The 14,520-nt window shown below is 41.5% G+C and overlaps 1 protein-coding gene across 1 annotated transcript in view; it reads left to right on the top strand.

Annotated features, from left to right (window-relative positions):
- The window catches only part of CD96 (CD96 molecule), a gene marked incomplete at its 3' end in the record, with an annotated part of 108,809 nt that overhangs the window by 23,774 nt on the left and 70,515 nt on the right, over positions 1-14,520 (top strand). The window contains 2 exon segments of the mRNA XM_082460983.1: positions 6,440-6,647; positions 10,463-10,518. Of these exon segments, the coding sequence (XP_082317109.1) occupies positions 6,440-6,647; positions 10,463-10,518 (264 nt within the window).

Here is a 14,520-nt window from a genome sequence, read left to right as displayed (position 1 = left end):
GGAATTTTATAAAATCTAATTAATTCAGTTATGACCTTCATGAGAAAGGTTATTATTGGGATTCTCAGTTATCATAAAAATATTATTTGCTGTGTGTCTCTGATCCCATGCTAAGGCTGTGTTAAATGTGTTCATGGAGCAGATCCTTTGCATTTTGGAATGTTACATTCCAGAATCATGACTACACTGAAGTAGAAAGGCATCTGGTGCAAATTGTGTATCCAACATTTATCTAGGAAGAGAGGTAACTAAGTAAACACAAAGGGCTAACCCTCGGTGTCAGCTGAGGCTCCATGTGCATGGTTGGATGATGAGAAAAAGTCATAGAATGTGTGTATTTAGATGGAATGCAGTTGGTAGAGAAAGGACAAATGATATTTTTCCTAGTTTATGTCCTGGGGCACAAGCATGCAGTCAACAGGGAAATTCTGTGGGCTTACTCTGGGAGCTTCTAAATACAGTCTAATATTCTGTGTTCATTCCAAACTATCATCCTGATTTCCCACAGTATAAATTTCAATTCAATCTAACAAACATATGTGAATCTGGTTTAAGTGCTAGGTCCTGCAGGGATACAAAACTATATTGAACATGTTTCCTACCATGAAATACAACTTTAATAAAAATGTAGAAACTAGCAACATAGAGGGAAAATAATTTGATTCTGACTAAATGTACCTGGAAAAGCCTCTTAGGTTATGTCTGAGCTGGATAATTAAAGCCAGCAAACAACAGACATGTACTACACCAAGACCCTGGGACCTGTGAACACATAGTGGGAGTGGGAGTGGGAGAGGTGACGAGGGAATGTTTGTTCCCAAACTTGGTGGATAAAGAGAAACCCATGACTTTTCTCTTTAAAATCATGAAAAGAAAATGAGAAGCATACCAGATTCACACAGTTCAATATTAGTGATAAAGGTATATAACTAAAACCTAGATGCTTATGTTTCTTTAAATTTTTATCTATAAATGTATCTTTTCAATATTCTCTTCTTTATTATTTGTAATGTTTTATATGTAAACAAAAATCGAAATGGTACCATCAACAATATTGGTTTTCCATGCCTATGGGAAGCCTAGCTGTTCAGAAAAGAAAGCTGTCACCTTCTACCTGATGGCAACTGACCCTAACTGTCTTCACCATAATCAAAAATGAAGTGTTAACAAATACTGTATGCTAACACATATATATAGAATCTAAAAAAAAAAATGGTTATGAAGAACCTAGGGGCAGGATGGGAATAAAGATGCAGACCTACTAGAGAATGGACTTGAGGACACGGGGAGGGGGAAGGGTAAGCTGGGACAAAGTGAGAGAGTGGCATGGACATATATACACTACCAGATGTAAAATAGGTAGCTAGTGGGAAGCATCCGCATAGCACAGGGAGATCAGCTTGGTGCTTTGTGACCACCTAGAGGGGTGGGATAGGGAGCCGGGGAGGGAGATGCAAGAGGGAGGGGATATGGGGATATATGTATATGTATAGGTGATTCACTTTGTTATAAAGCAGAAACTAACACACCATTGTAAAGCAATTATACTCCAATAAAGATGTTAAAAAAAAAAATGAAGTGTTAGCCAACCTACAAAGTGCTGACAACCAATTGTGATGATTGGAAAAATATTGTTGTGGACTTCAATAAAATGGACATGGGGAGCTTTGCAAGGAGCCTACTTTGACAGCACTGACTGGATGGAGAATAAATGGAGCAAAGTGAAGATAGGAAGCAGTTAGGAGATAAAGAAGTAACAATCGATGCAGTTAACAGAATTTATTGAATGGGCTCTATACACTCAGCACCTACTTGTCCTGTGGCCACCGCTGCCAGCTCTGACATGGAGCTCGGGGCAACCCAGAGATGAGGTCACCTCACTAAATCAAATAGTGCCATGGTCTCTTTTCTGCTTTGAAAATTCTGATTCTAGTACTAAAATAGGAACCCCTGTGCAAATTATTTTAGGGTTTGTCAGGTCATTAAGAGACATTCAGGAGTTTTCCATGATTCAGTATGAACCCTCCCAGCCCTCATCATGCTAATTATTTTATCCAACTCCTGTATGTTATTATGCATTTATTTTTCTTCTGTGGGTCCTGATTTTCTGTTTGTTTCTCTTGTGAACTTTCCTTCTCCTCAAACAGACTCTCAGCAGAAAAGTCAAGGGCTGTCCGTTCTACTACTTTTGTGAAGCAGTATAGAGCAAAGGCATGAATAGCATGGCTTTTCGAGGGAAATTGTTGTTTTGAAATCCCGGCTCTACGTTTAATAGCTGTGTGACCTAGGAGCTGGGCTCAGGGTGAAGTGAGTACGGTCCTCACCTTGGGTGCGAAATTTAAGGAGGTGCCCCAAGGAATCAGTAATCGAGATAGAGATCTTAGTAAAATATTTTTAAAAATCAAAATTTAGGGAAAATCCATGATGAACAAAATGTTGAATTTTAAAATAAAGGCACAGTGTTTTTTGTTTGTTTTGAGATCCTGCTATGCTGTTCAAAGAACAGGATTTTCCAGTCAGCCTGTGGTTCCTGGGTCTTCATGGCATCATGCCCCCCCCCCCACGGGTGTGGGTTTAAAGGTTGACAAGGGCAGGAGAAAAGATTGAGCAATGCATGGCTTCATGTAGTCGTTTTTCAAAATGTTAAATTGTAGAGGGTTTATTCCTTTTTTCCACTGAGGCAAAATATGGGAGAATATTTTGATAAGTGCATATAGGGACACACATTTTTCCTTTTGTCTCAGAATTCTGTACAGCCTTGGATACGTTGCCCAGCCTTAGTTTTAGTTCTGTCATCCACAAAAGGGGATAATTGAAGTTATATAATATAATTATAATTATAATTATATAATTATAGTTTTACAATTATTTTATAATTATAGTTTTATAATTATATTATAATTATATTGTTATAGTACCAGCTCCATGGTGTTGTTGTGAGGTGCTAAATAACTTAGCACAGTACCTATGCTCAATACATATTAAAAACTAATCTTTAGGCCTTCCCTGGTGGCGCAGTGGTTGAGAATCTGCCTGCTAATGCAGGGCACACGGGTTCGAGGCCTGGTCTGGGAAGATCCCACATGCCGCGAAGCAACTGGGCCCATGAGCCACAACTACTGAGCCTGCGCGTCTGGAGCCTGTGCTCCGCAACGAGAGGCCACGATAGTGAGAGGCCCGCGCACCGCGATGAAGAGTGGCCCCCGCTTGCCGCAGCTAGAGGAAGCCCTCGCACAGAAACGAAGACCCAACACAGCCAAATAAATAAATAAATAAATAAATAAATAAATAATAATTTAAAAAACAAACAAACAAACAAAAAAAACTAATCTTTAAAGAGTTCTTTTTAGGACTCTCCATAATTCTTCAGTTTAGTCGAGCAGAGAGTAAATACTCATGAATTCACAGCAGGCTGACTCAGTTGAGGCTGGAGGACAGTGATTTAGTATTAATTGAACATCTATTGAGTGTTAGGACTCGTGTAGGTGTATCATATACATTAGCTAGTTCAGTCTACATTCCTCATTCAGTTTTGTAGGTGTCCACCAAGTTGGAAATCCCATGAAGTTTTAGAAATATTTATTAATATTTTTAAAATTATCAAAAGAAGAAAAGAAAAGAAAAACAGGCAAGAATAAAGGTTCTGTGCAAGATCCCCTACCAGTCTGTTTCCGGAAGAACAGGTGCCCTAAGATCATTCTTATCAGGTAGGAGTTGAGGTGTATTCTCTGACCCCTATCACCAAAGGTAGATCAATATATCATAAAAGGCTCCTTTCAATCAGCAAATTGTCCACACCTCTAAAATCTCCAATTTATACAAAGACCTCTGGCTTCCTGGAATTTCTTATACATTTTTCTTTCGAGATAGTCCACAAAAAAAATTTTATTTGTGATGGCTTGGTTTTATTAAGACATGCTGTCTCAGGGGCTTATTTGTCCCTTCTTTGGTGCTGTGACTTAAATACCTTCTTTGTGTGACCTTTGAGCAAGTTAGCTAACCTTGGTTTATTCCAGATCGCTGTAAGGAGTAAATAAGGTAAGACTTGAAAGAACTTGGCACAGTGCCTAAAACACAGTAGGTGCTAAATAAATTTAAGCTATGACTAACAAGAATATAAAAATGTAGTAGTGGTCATCGTATAATGTTAGTATTGTCTCTCCCTCTCCCAGCTCTAGACATTTCATTGTTTCCCTGCATTTTGTCACCTCTCTTCCCATTTGCTCCACGAAGGCAGGTGCTCACATGCAGGTTCTTGCCTCGGCCCATTTATATCTGGAGACTCTGGAATCTCTCAGGCTGTCCTGATGTTGTAGATTACAGGGCACACTTTGCAACCGAATCCATCTATCCCAGCGAAGGAACAAATCGCTCCTCTACAACAGTCAAGCACCCAGAAAATAAACAAACAAAAAACCCTCTGCATAATTTTTTAAATATCTTTTCTCTATCAGTTAAACCACCCTGGCCAGTCACCCCCAGCTACGCAATAAAGGAAAAAGCAGTTTTCTCACCAATCTCCACCTTCAGCCTCTGACTGCCCTTCTTCCACGACAGAGTGACAGATGGAAATGTTCCAAATGGCGAGTCATTTACTAAAAGATCAAGCATTTTGAACCCCTGGATTCTCACAAAAACAGTCCCTGTGCATAAAACTATAGCTGTAAAACGTAGCTTGTGCTGAAGAACCTGCAGGGGGAGACTGCCTCCTTAATTACTGGCCTCCAGATCAGCAGACGCTGAGTGAAATGCCTTCCTCTTTCTTCTGCTGTCAGGGCTCCTTTTGGGGCCCCTGTCTCCGGAACATAAGTTCTCTCCCTTTAATTTTCTGTATCCTTCCTCGTTAGGAAGGCAGTGGCACAGACTCTTAAGTCCTACTTTATGTGGGTATAACGTTATGTTCTTTGCTTCAGGAGTAAGTCTGTGATTCTCTGCAGGCAGTACTACCTGTATATCTGTAGGTAAAGCTGATACCAATCCTCACCATGTTCACCTAAAAAATTGTCTTGCGTAAGAGTTTCTACTAAGTATATTCTGGAAATACCTATATAAACTATCTAAGAAGTCTGCCTTCCTGTTTTCCACTTCTTGCTCTGCTCCCAGCTCATACTTGAATTCTCTCCCTCACCTGGCTTCCCTTTCTTCTACCCTGAATCTGTCTCGTTTTTTTAAACTAGAGATTCCAAATCACAGACCTTTGTTTTCATTATTTCATGACTTCTTCCCCATCCAATGCATTCCTGTTCACCCTTCTCCTTTTCAGTTCCTTCCATTTTCCCCGACCCCTATGCATAATGATTCATCTATTGTTTGGAGTTAGACCAGTGGTTCTCAGCCCCCGGTCCTCTGAGGACCTTTTAAAAAAAAGTGCCCTGGGATGAGACTGATCCCAGAACAACTCCATTAGAACCTCCGGAGAAGAAGCTTGTGCATCAGAATGTGTTCAAAGCAACTCAGTTGAAAATATCGAGCTATACTGAAGGAGGATAAGGACATAGCCCTTCCTCTCTGCTTATGCCCCTTAAGAGTCCCCTCCTCACTAGGCCCTTAGTCAGCACATTTACTGACCCTGCCCAACACTGTGACATCTCCGGGACCTTGTCCATGAGATTCAGGCTAAGGCAAGAATAATGAAGGCTTTTTTTCATAGACCCACAAAAAGGATATAGACCAGAGCAATCAAGTACTCCAGTTAAACTCTGATCTCCAAATTCAGATTAACATTTACAGCCTATTCCTTATGTGTCCTTTTTAAAGGTCACAATCACAGAAATAAGACCAGAAGGACAGCAACTAGGCTGAGGTAAGGAGGTAAGGAGATACCAAGGACGCAAAATTTAAGGAGGCGCTCACTCTCAGGCGCCCACCCTGCACTTACAAGATCCTGAGAGTGAGTGCTTCCTTAAATTTTGCATCCTAGGAGACTCTCTCTACCTCATTCTAGTCCTGGCTCCAAAGGGAGCTAAAACGAGACCTTTCCTAACGGAAGGCTGGAATGCTGGGAAGCGAGGACGAGAGTAATCATCCAGTTCAGTGAAGATTTAATAAGTAAAACTGGTACCGCCTCCTGAGCACATCGTAGCAGTAAGATTTCAGAACTTGAAATGAGAATTATGATCTGACATTAGCTCCCAGGGCTGCACCCCACCCCCCAAATCCCACCCCCAATATGCAACTTATGGAAGGTTAGGAAAGGCAAGTTTTAGTCAGAAGAGCAGCAAGTTTCTATTTGTGTTAGGAGAGAGTGACACTAATTTATAACTGAAAGTTAAGTGTAACGATACTTCCTCCAGTAACATACTCAGTATCTCTTAATTTGAATTCTTCATTCATCATCCCTGTTGTTACAAGATACAAGTGAATTACTGCATGTGGAACACCTAGTCCAGAGCTGGCACAACTGAGTGCTCAAAGCTGGTAACCATTTTTGTCTCATCAGGAGGATAATGGAACTCAGGAAACACTGCTCACCCAATATCACCCCATCAGCAATTCCACGTTATTTAAAGACAGAGTCAAGCCAGGTACAGACTGCAGCCTCTACCTCTCTCCAGTCCAAATCCAGGGTGATGGCCGGAAGTTCTCTTGCCAGGTTGTAGTCAGGTCTGGCAAAATCTTCCGGCGCTCCACCACGGTCAGGGTTTTTGGTGAGAGTTTCTGTTCTCTGGACTCCCTGCCATCCTCCTGTCACTGTCTCCTGCTTTCTCTCCACTAAAGAGGAAGCACCCTGTTAGCGGGAGAGCAGCCGCACAAGGGTCACTATTCTGGAGTTCTGTTTGCCTTGACACTTGTCATTCGTGTTAGGGGTGGGGACGAGGGTAGGAAGCTAAAGAATGATGGTTCAGTTGCCATAGATCAGTCATTTTCCTGGTGACCACTACCTTATGTGCAATTTTAATGTTTCCTGAGAATACTGGAAGTCTCTTTAATTATAACTAGGTCTAATTGCTTAGTTGTCTAATTGCCTTAGTTGCTTTCTGGAGCAGAGTGAAATAAGGCCAGTGTGACAAAAGCAAGATGATAAACACAGCTCCACAGAAACTCTGCAGGAGTCCTCTCACCCCTACCAAGGCCAGCTGGGGTGAGAGACTGTCCAGCTTCTCCAGCAAAAGAACCTGCTGGGATGGCCCTCTGACCCTGCATTCGCAGGAGAGTGGAGCTTAGCTGAAATATCCACTGTGGCCTCAAATTGCAGAGACTCTGCAGGGTGTGAATTTAAGGGAAATGTGAAAATTCTATTTTGCTCAGTGATGCAAGGAAACATTCATAAACAGAAACCCTTGGCTTTGGATATTTTTCATTTTTGTGACCAAGAACTGTGTTTTTTAAAACATCATTTTTGAATGAAGGCAAAGAGAAAAACAGTGATGTGGATGAGTAATTAATTGTTTTTGAAAATGAGGTAAACAAAGAGAAAATAATTCACAAAACCTAAGAGCATGGGCTGGTAGATTTTTTTCTCAGTTGTCCGAATGATAGGACAAGTGAAAAATCTTTGTTTTTACTTAGAATCTTATTGATTATTATTAAAGGTCACACAATTCAGTATTTTGAAGGAAATGCAAACCCTTTAGTTCATAAAGGTGGGAAGAGCTACAGCCAAAATGTATTTAGTTTGAAGTCGCTTGCTTATAGCTTCTCCTATATGTCTTTCTCCAGCTCTCACTCTCTTCCTCCTGCCCTCCCTCCCTTTCTCCTTCCTTCCCTCCCTCTTTCTCCATCTCTCCTCAGGGATGGGCTAGGAAATAATCAATTGCCCTTGATGATCAGGTTCCTTATGGAGCCTAGACGATGCCCTGTGATGAGTTGGAAGGGCTGTTCATCTCTTTTATTGACATCACCATTCACTCACTCATGGGATATGACTGTCTTAGCACAAACATGAAGCTGACTCATCTGGCCTGACTATTGGCAAATCGATGGAGGCAGCAATCCGGGGTGTGAAAAAAAATAATTCTGTGTTAGGCAAACTGTGTCCCATTTGACCAAGAGTTTTTGTACCGTAACTCCATCTAATTGCCTTGTCAACATTTAAACCATGTCCTATATCTCTTTGCGGCATTAAAATGCCTTCATCTTGGTCTGGAATGCTTTTTACTCTTTTACATCTCATCCTTATCACCCTGTCTCTACATCTCTCTGTCTCTATATTTCTGTTTTCTTCTTCTTTGAACTCCTTTCAGTGGATGCTTAAAAATATGAAACTCTGCCTATTTGTTCATAGAATTAGATTTTTCCTGCTTCTTGGTTTTCTCCTTTAGCAAATGGGCCAGCTGTGTTGTGTTTGGACAGTCTTTAATCTATTTGGGGGTGTCACCCGAGTGTATATCATAGTGATCCTGGCAGAGGTATACACATATCGTATTCAGGACCCACTCTGCGTGCCTGGGTGATTCCCCAAATAGAATAAACCAAAAACAAAAACATGAAAAGCTTGAAATAAATACTCAAATATATCACTGAGCCATTCTGTAAGCCCTAAGTCCAGTTTATTTCTTCTTCCAGAACACCTTCATTCTCTGGAAGACCAGGGATCAGAAGCTTCCCCTCTGCTACTTCCTGCATCCCTCTCACTGGTCACCTTTGACTTTCCTTTCCTTAGTGGGGAGTCACCTGCCATCACAAGTTTGCTCACCTGCACTCCTAAGCTCTAAACGTGATTGTCCTGAGCCCCCCAAAGAATCTGTCTCTCTCAATCGCCTCTGCAACTTTTAGTAATTGTTCTTTCTTTCAGGTCCTTCACTCTACTGACATTTGTTGCTAATAGGAAATCAGAAATAGGCCTCCTCCCATAACTATTTTAGGTTGTATCTTGGTTTGGGTTCCCCTGAAAGAAAACTTTGAGACAAGGATTTGAATTAAATTAATTTATTTGAGAGGTAGTCCTAGGAAACGTAGGAGTGGGAAACTATGTCAAGGAAGGGAAGGAAGATAATAAAATGTACAAACCAGTTAGCACTATGGGCTTAGAGCTCATTCCCACTGGGAAACCCTGGGAGAATACACATCAGAGTTATCCCAAACAAAGGCGAGGAAGCTGGGGTATTATCCACCAACTCCCCGCCTGTTGTCACCATTAACCCTCTGGGACTTCCAGTCTGCTCTACTTGTGGACTGAGTGTGTTTCCATAACCTCAGTAAATCTTCAGGAGAGGGTCATATATATGCCCAGCAAGAGGCCTTCAGTAAGCAGAGGCTGAGTGGATGTAGCAGACACTGATGGCATCTGTGACAAGGGCCTTAATATTTTTTCCACTGGTTCATAGAGGGCTTTGTCTGCTATACTCAAGAATTTACTTGAGGGATTTCCCTGATGGCTCAGTGTTTAAGAATCCGCCTGCCATTGCAGGGGACACGGGTTCGATCCCCAGTCTGGGAAGATCCCACATGCTGCGGAGCAACTAAGCCCGTGCGCCACAACTACTGAGCCTGTGCCCTAGAGCCTGCGAGCCACAGCTGCTGAGCCCACATGCCACAACTACTGAGCCCACGTGCCACAACTACTGAAGCCCACATGCCACAACTACTGAAGCCCGCGTGCCTAGAGCCCATGCTCTACAACAAGAGAAACCACCGCAATGAGAAGCCCGTGCACTGCAACAAAGAGTAGCCCCCGCTTACGGCAACTGGAGAAAGCCAGCACGCAGCAATGAAGACCCAACGCAGCCAAAAAAATAAATAAATAAAACAAAATAAATAAAAATTAAAAAAAAAAAAACTTACTTGAAGTCACTTCAGTTCAACATGATGTCCTCAATGTCTGTTTTATGCTGGGCACTGTTAAGTGCTAGAGATGGAGAGATGAATAAAGCATTCTGGCTCCAAGGCACTTTTACAATTTAGCGGGACAACAAAATCACTGAAATAGCCCCTGATCTTTTCTAGTACCAAACAACGAAATAAGAACCAGGTGTTCTTCCTGCCCCTTCAGGGACCTGTGACTTGTGCTTTATTTCTAGGCCTTTGGATACATAGAACATTCCTCTCTTCCGTCTGCCCACTGCCTGCCCCTCCTCTCCCCCACATTCCTCCTTTCACCTGACTCACCCAGAAGCATCTTTCAGATATGAGATGCGGCCTCTTCCCAAAGCCTCCTCTTATTCCCCAAGGTTGGGTTAGAAACTTCTCTTAAAAGCTTTCTTCAAATCCCACATGTCCTTAATAGCAGTACTTATATCAGTTCTATCAATTCTAATTTCTAGTTTATGTATCTGTATTTTCCATGAAAATGTAAATTTCTCAAAGATGATGAATATGATTTCTTCACCTTTGTTTCCTAGGCATCTAGTATACTGCTGGCACACAGTGGGAGTTTAATAAATATCTGATGAGTTATGAATTTTTTACACACACACACACACACACACACACACACACACACACACACACACACACACACACTAGTGACCAGGTAGGGTATCATTCAGGGCCACTAACTAACTGTGTTTTACTTGCCTTTAAGCTAAGCCAGAAATCCCCACGATTGTGGAAAATAATTCCATGGGTGTCTTCGGAGAGGTGAGTCATGTTAAAGCTTTTGAAAATCTACAGCATAATATGCCAAGGTGTGTCAATTTACATCATTGCTCAGAATGTTTCTCAAAGGACCTTATTCCAATTAATTTCTGGTGGGAATGAAGGAAAGCTGAGTTGACTCTAGAACCCAAATGGGGATCCTTATTTTCTGACTTAGGGCTCTCAGAACATGTGATCTTGTGATCCTTAGTCCTTAAATTTCCTGGAAAAATTGTCTCAATTGTTTAAATTTCTGTTTAATAAATATTGAAGTAGATAGTGAAGGAAAAGTAGGGCAGAAAGCAGTGCGAATCCTGTTGTAAGAATGGGGTTTTTGCTCATCCTTTGACGTTTAATTTGTTCTAATTCATTTCCTATACCAGCTTTCCTAGTGTTTTTTTTTTTTAAAGGTGTAGGCTTATTTATTTATTTATTTTTGGTTGTGTTGGGTCTTCGTTTCTGTGCGAGGTCTTTCTCTAGTGCGGCAAGTGGGGGCCACTCTTCATCGTGGTGTGCGGGCCTCTATCGCGGCCTCTCTTGTTGTGGAGCACAGGCTCCAGATGCGCAGGCTCAGTAATTGTGGCTCACGGGCCTAGTTGCTCCGCAGCATGTGGGATCTTCCCAAACCAGGGCTTGAACCTGTGTCCCCTGCATTGGCAGGCAGATTCTCAACCACTGCGCCACCAGGGAAGCCCCCTAGTGTTTTTATTTTTAAGTGACAAGAGGAAATATACCCTTCTCAACTCATTAAGAACCCTGGCTATTTCTTAGGCAGTACAAGGAAGGGCAGGAGAAAAAGGAAATTAGAATGGGGCCCTCTGACTTCAAATTCTTATAGGTAGTTCCCAGCCTCTAGTCTCTGGAATCTGGGCTTATTTCCCAGCTCTTCCTCTTGCTGGCTGTGACCTTGAACTAATTACTTCACACCTTTGTAGTCAGTTTTCCCATCTATATGAAGGGGGTAAGGAGAGTATCAGCACGTTGTTGTTGTTTTTAGGAATGAAATGAAATAATGCATGAAAAATTCTTGGTATATATTAAGTGCTCAATAAGCATTTTGTTGTTATTACTACTAATGTGTGTTGATCAGCTGTCTTGTGGCATTATGACTTCATTGAAACTTTTCAAAATCCCAAGTAAAATAAATATTCTCCTTAATTCTCAAACATTTCCTGTTACATGGGATGAGAGAAAATTATATTCCAGTTTCTTCTAGCCCCAAGAACGTTAAATAACTTATGATTTCTTGTCATGTTTTCACTGAACATCAGTCACGTAATTTGACAGCTGCATGCAAATCATAGCTCAGGCTCTGTGGTATGGTTTTAGATGAGTGTATTATCCAAGTCTTTTGATTTTATGGATTAGTCTCTTAGATTAATTGTTATTATAGTCCCAAGTACATAGGAAAGGTTTCCATTTTTGTGTTCTGCCACAATTAATTTTCAAGTTTATTAGTGGACTGCATTTCAATAGTTTAAGTAAAATAAATAATCTAATGATATAATGTTTGGTAGGTGTTTTGTTTCTTACCAGGATTTTTTTGTAGGTTCTTGGGCCAGTGTTTATAGGTAACATGGACTCAATCCAGATATAGAACCACAAGTTTGGATCCAAGAATTCCAGTTTAAAAAGAAAAAGACTTTGTCTTATGTGTCATGAGATTTTCTCTTCTGTACCCATGCTTCCCTGGGCACTGACTAGAAAAACCAGAGAACTTTCCTTCCTGGGGAATTAGTTGGAATTAGTTGTTGTGGAATCACCACCTCCACATAACCAGCTACAGGGCACAGCTTGTCTTTGGATCTTTTAAGACCTTGCCAAACATTGGTAATTCCTCACTCTGATATTTTTATAATCCCAATTATATTTTTAATAACTTATTAACTCTTCAAAGCCCTTTCACATGCTTTTATCATGTGATGCTCCCAATAAGCCTCTGAAATAGGTAGAACATCTTGTTATTTCACAGATGAGAAATTGGGGCCTGGAGAGTCTAAACCACTGGCTGAGCCACTAATGAAGGGCAGAGGTGGGATGAGAATTTAGCATGCCCGTACCCAGGCAGGATGGCATAACGGAAGGAGATCATGCTTCAGAGGCAGATAGAACTAAGGTCAAATCCTAATTCAACCACTTACTAGCAACATAGCCTCATCTAGTAGTTAAGCTCTATGAGTCCCAACTAACTCATCTCCAAAACTGGGATCATAATAAATATTACACAGGGTTCTTAGGTGCATTAGATTTATGCACAGTAATGGTGTCTATGTAGCACAGAGTGGATGTCTCAGAAATGTTTCTTCCCTTCCCACTATTTATCACTCACTCACTCTCTTTTACTTATTCCTTCCTCTGCATGAATATTCATAAATCTACTATGTGATTGATTCTCAGAGACAGCAGTGGGGGGCGGTTAATGAAAAAACACAACAAGATAGGTTGTGGAATCTGATAAACCTGGGTCTGAATTCTCCTCCTTCACTATTAACTCTGGGCCTTGGACCAGATTAGATTAGAGTAGATTAGATTCCTCATCAATGAACAGGGACAAGATCCCAACCTCACAATGGTGACATAAGGACCAAATGAGAGACCTGTATGCAAAGTATCTACTATCTGGCAACCATTAGTGCTCAGTAATGGTAATTTCCTACCCTCCTCCCTTCATCTGTTAAAAATTAACCAAGTCAACATGCATGTATTGATGCTTACTAGGTGCTACATGTTCACTGCACCAGCAGCCCTAAGTGTTAGAACAGTAGGGGTTTGGTCAGCTGTGAACTGTGTCTTCCAGTGGTACTGGTTAAAATTACAAAGCTTATGGTTAATTTAGCTTTCCTGTAGAATAGAAAAGCCCCCAAATTATTCTATCAATGATGCCTTTCAGGCTTAGACATGCTAGGGATGTCCACGGAGAGTGTCACCCCTATGGATGTCGTGTTCTTGCGTGTTTCCAAGGGCTCAGCTTTGTCAGGGCTCCAGCATGGCACACAGCCTCACCTCCACAGCTCCGTGGAAAGAAAGAGTCTTTAACATAAACTTCAGCGCCCCCCATGTAGCAGCTTTTTGCTCTAGAGCAAAAGATGCTGGGCCGAAGAGTCCCTCGGCTGCAGCCCCTGGCCCTCTATACCTTACTCTGATGATGCAGCAAAAGAAAGCACAGGAGAGATACACGAAAACTCTAGTTTACTCAACAGGGCAGTCTTTCCATGAGCCACATGTATCTCTTTTTCCTGCCTGTGCTTTTACTCAATCATCTCCATGGGTCCTGTCCTTGTCACTCTCTATTATGTTTTACAAAATTTAGGAAAAAAAGTAAAAAAACAAACAAAAAACAAAGCTACCTCTTGTGAAACGTAGGAAACAAAAGCAGGTGGGATTAAAATGCCTAAAAAGGAAGAGAGGTTAAAATAATAAGACCCATGGAAAAAAGACACTGTAATCTGAAAGCAAAACATCAGAGTTTAGCAGGAAAGCTCCAGTAGCTATTTACAGAATTTGATTGTTTCTGTTTATTTAATTTTGGTTTTGCAAAGCCTGAGTTTTTGTGGATTCCTTGACCTTCTTAAGCTCCATTTCCTGTGTGTGTATGCATGTGTGTGTTGTGTGTGTGTGTTTAAGATTAGATATCGCAGCCTTTTTTTTTCCCCTCATAGCATCTTTTGTGGCACATTAAGACTCTGCGTCCAAATCTGCAGCCGTGTGACTCCCAGCCGCCATCATCATTTGCAGCGGTGAGCCCCTGAGCCCCTGAGCTTTCACCACAGATGGAAAGGGTCCTAAAAGGGGCACCACACCCCTGGGGGGAAACCATAAGGGAGGTGAAAGCTTTAATATCAGGCAGGTTTCTAGAAAAAAGGGGATTACAGGACTGCAATGCAGCCTGGGTTTTTCACAAGCCTGGCGTTTGGACTTGTGTCTTTTCACAAACAGCTCACAGGGAATTCAGATCTGACTGTTAGAGCTGCTGACATGTCTAAGAACAGCAGTAAAAAGGAGCCA

Source organism: Balaenoptera physalus (genome assembly GCF_965194825.1).
Source record: "Balaenoptera physalus genome assembly, chromosome: 4".
NCBI lineage: Eukaryota > Metazoa > Chordata > Mammalia > Artiodactyla > Balaenopteridae > Balaenoptera > Balaenoptera physalus.
This window is presented reverse-complemented; position numbering and strand designations above follow the sequence as displayed.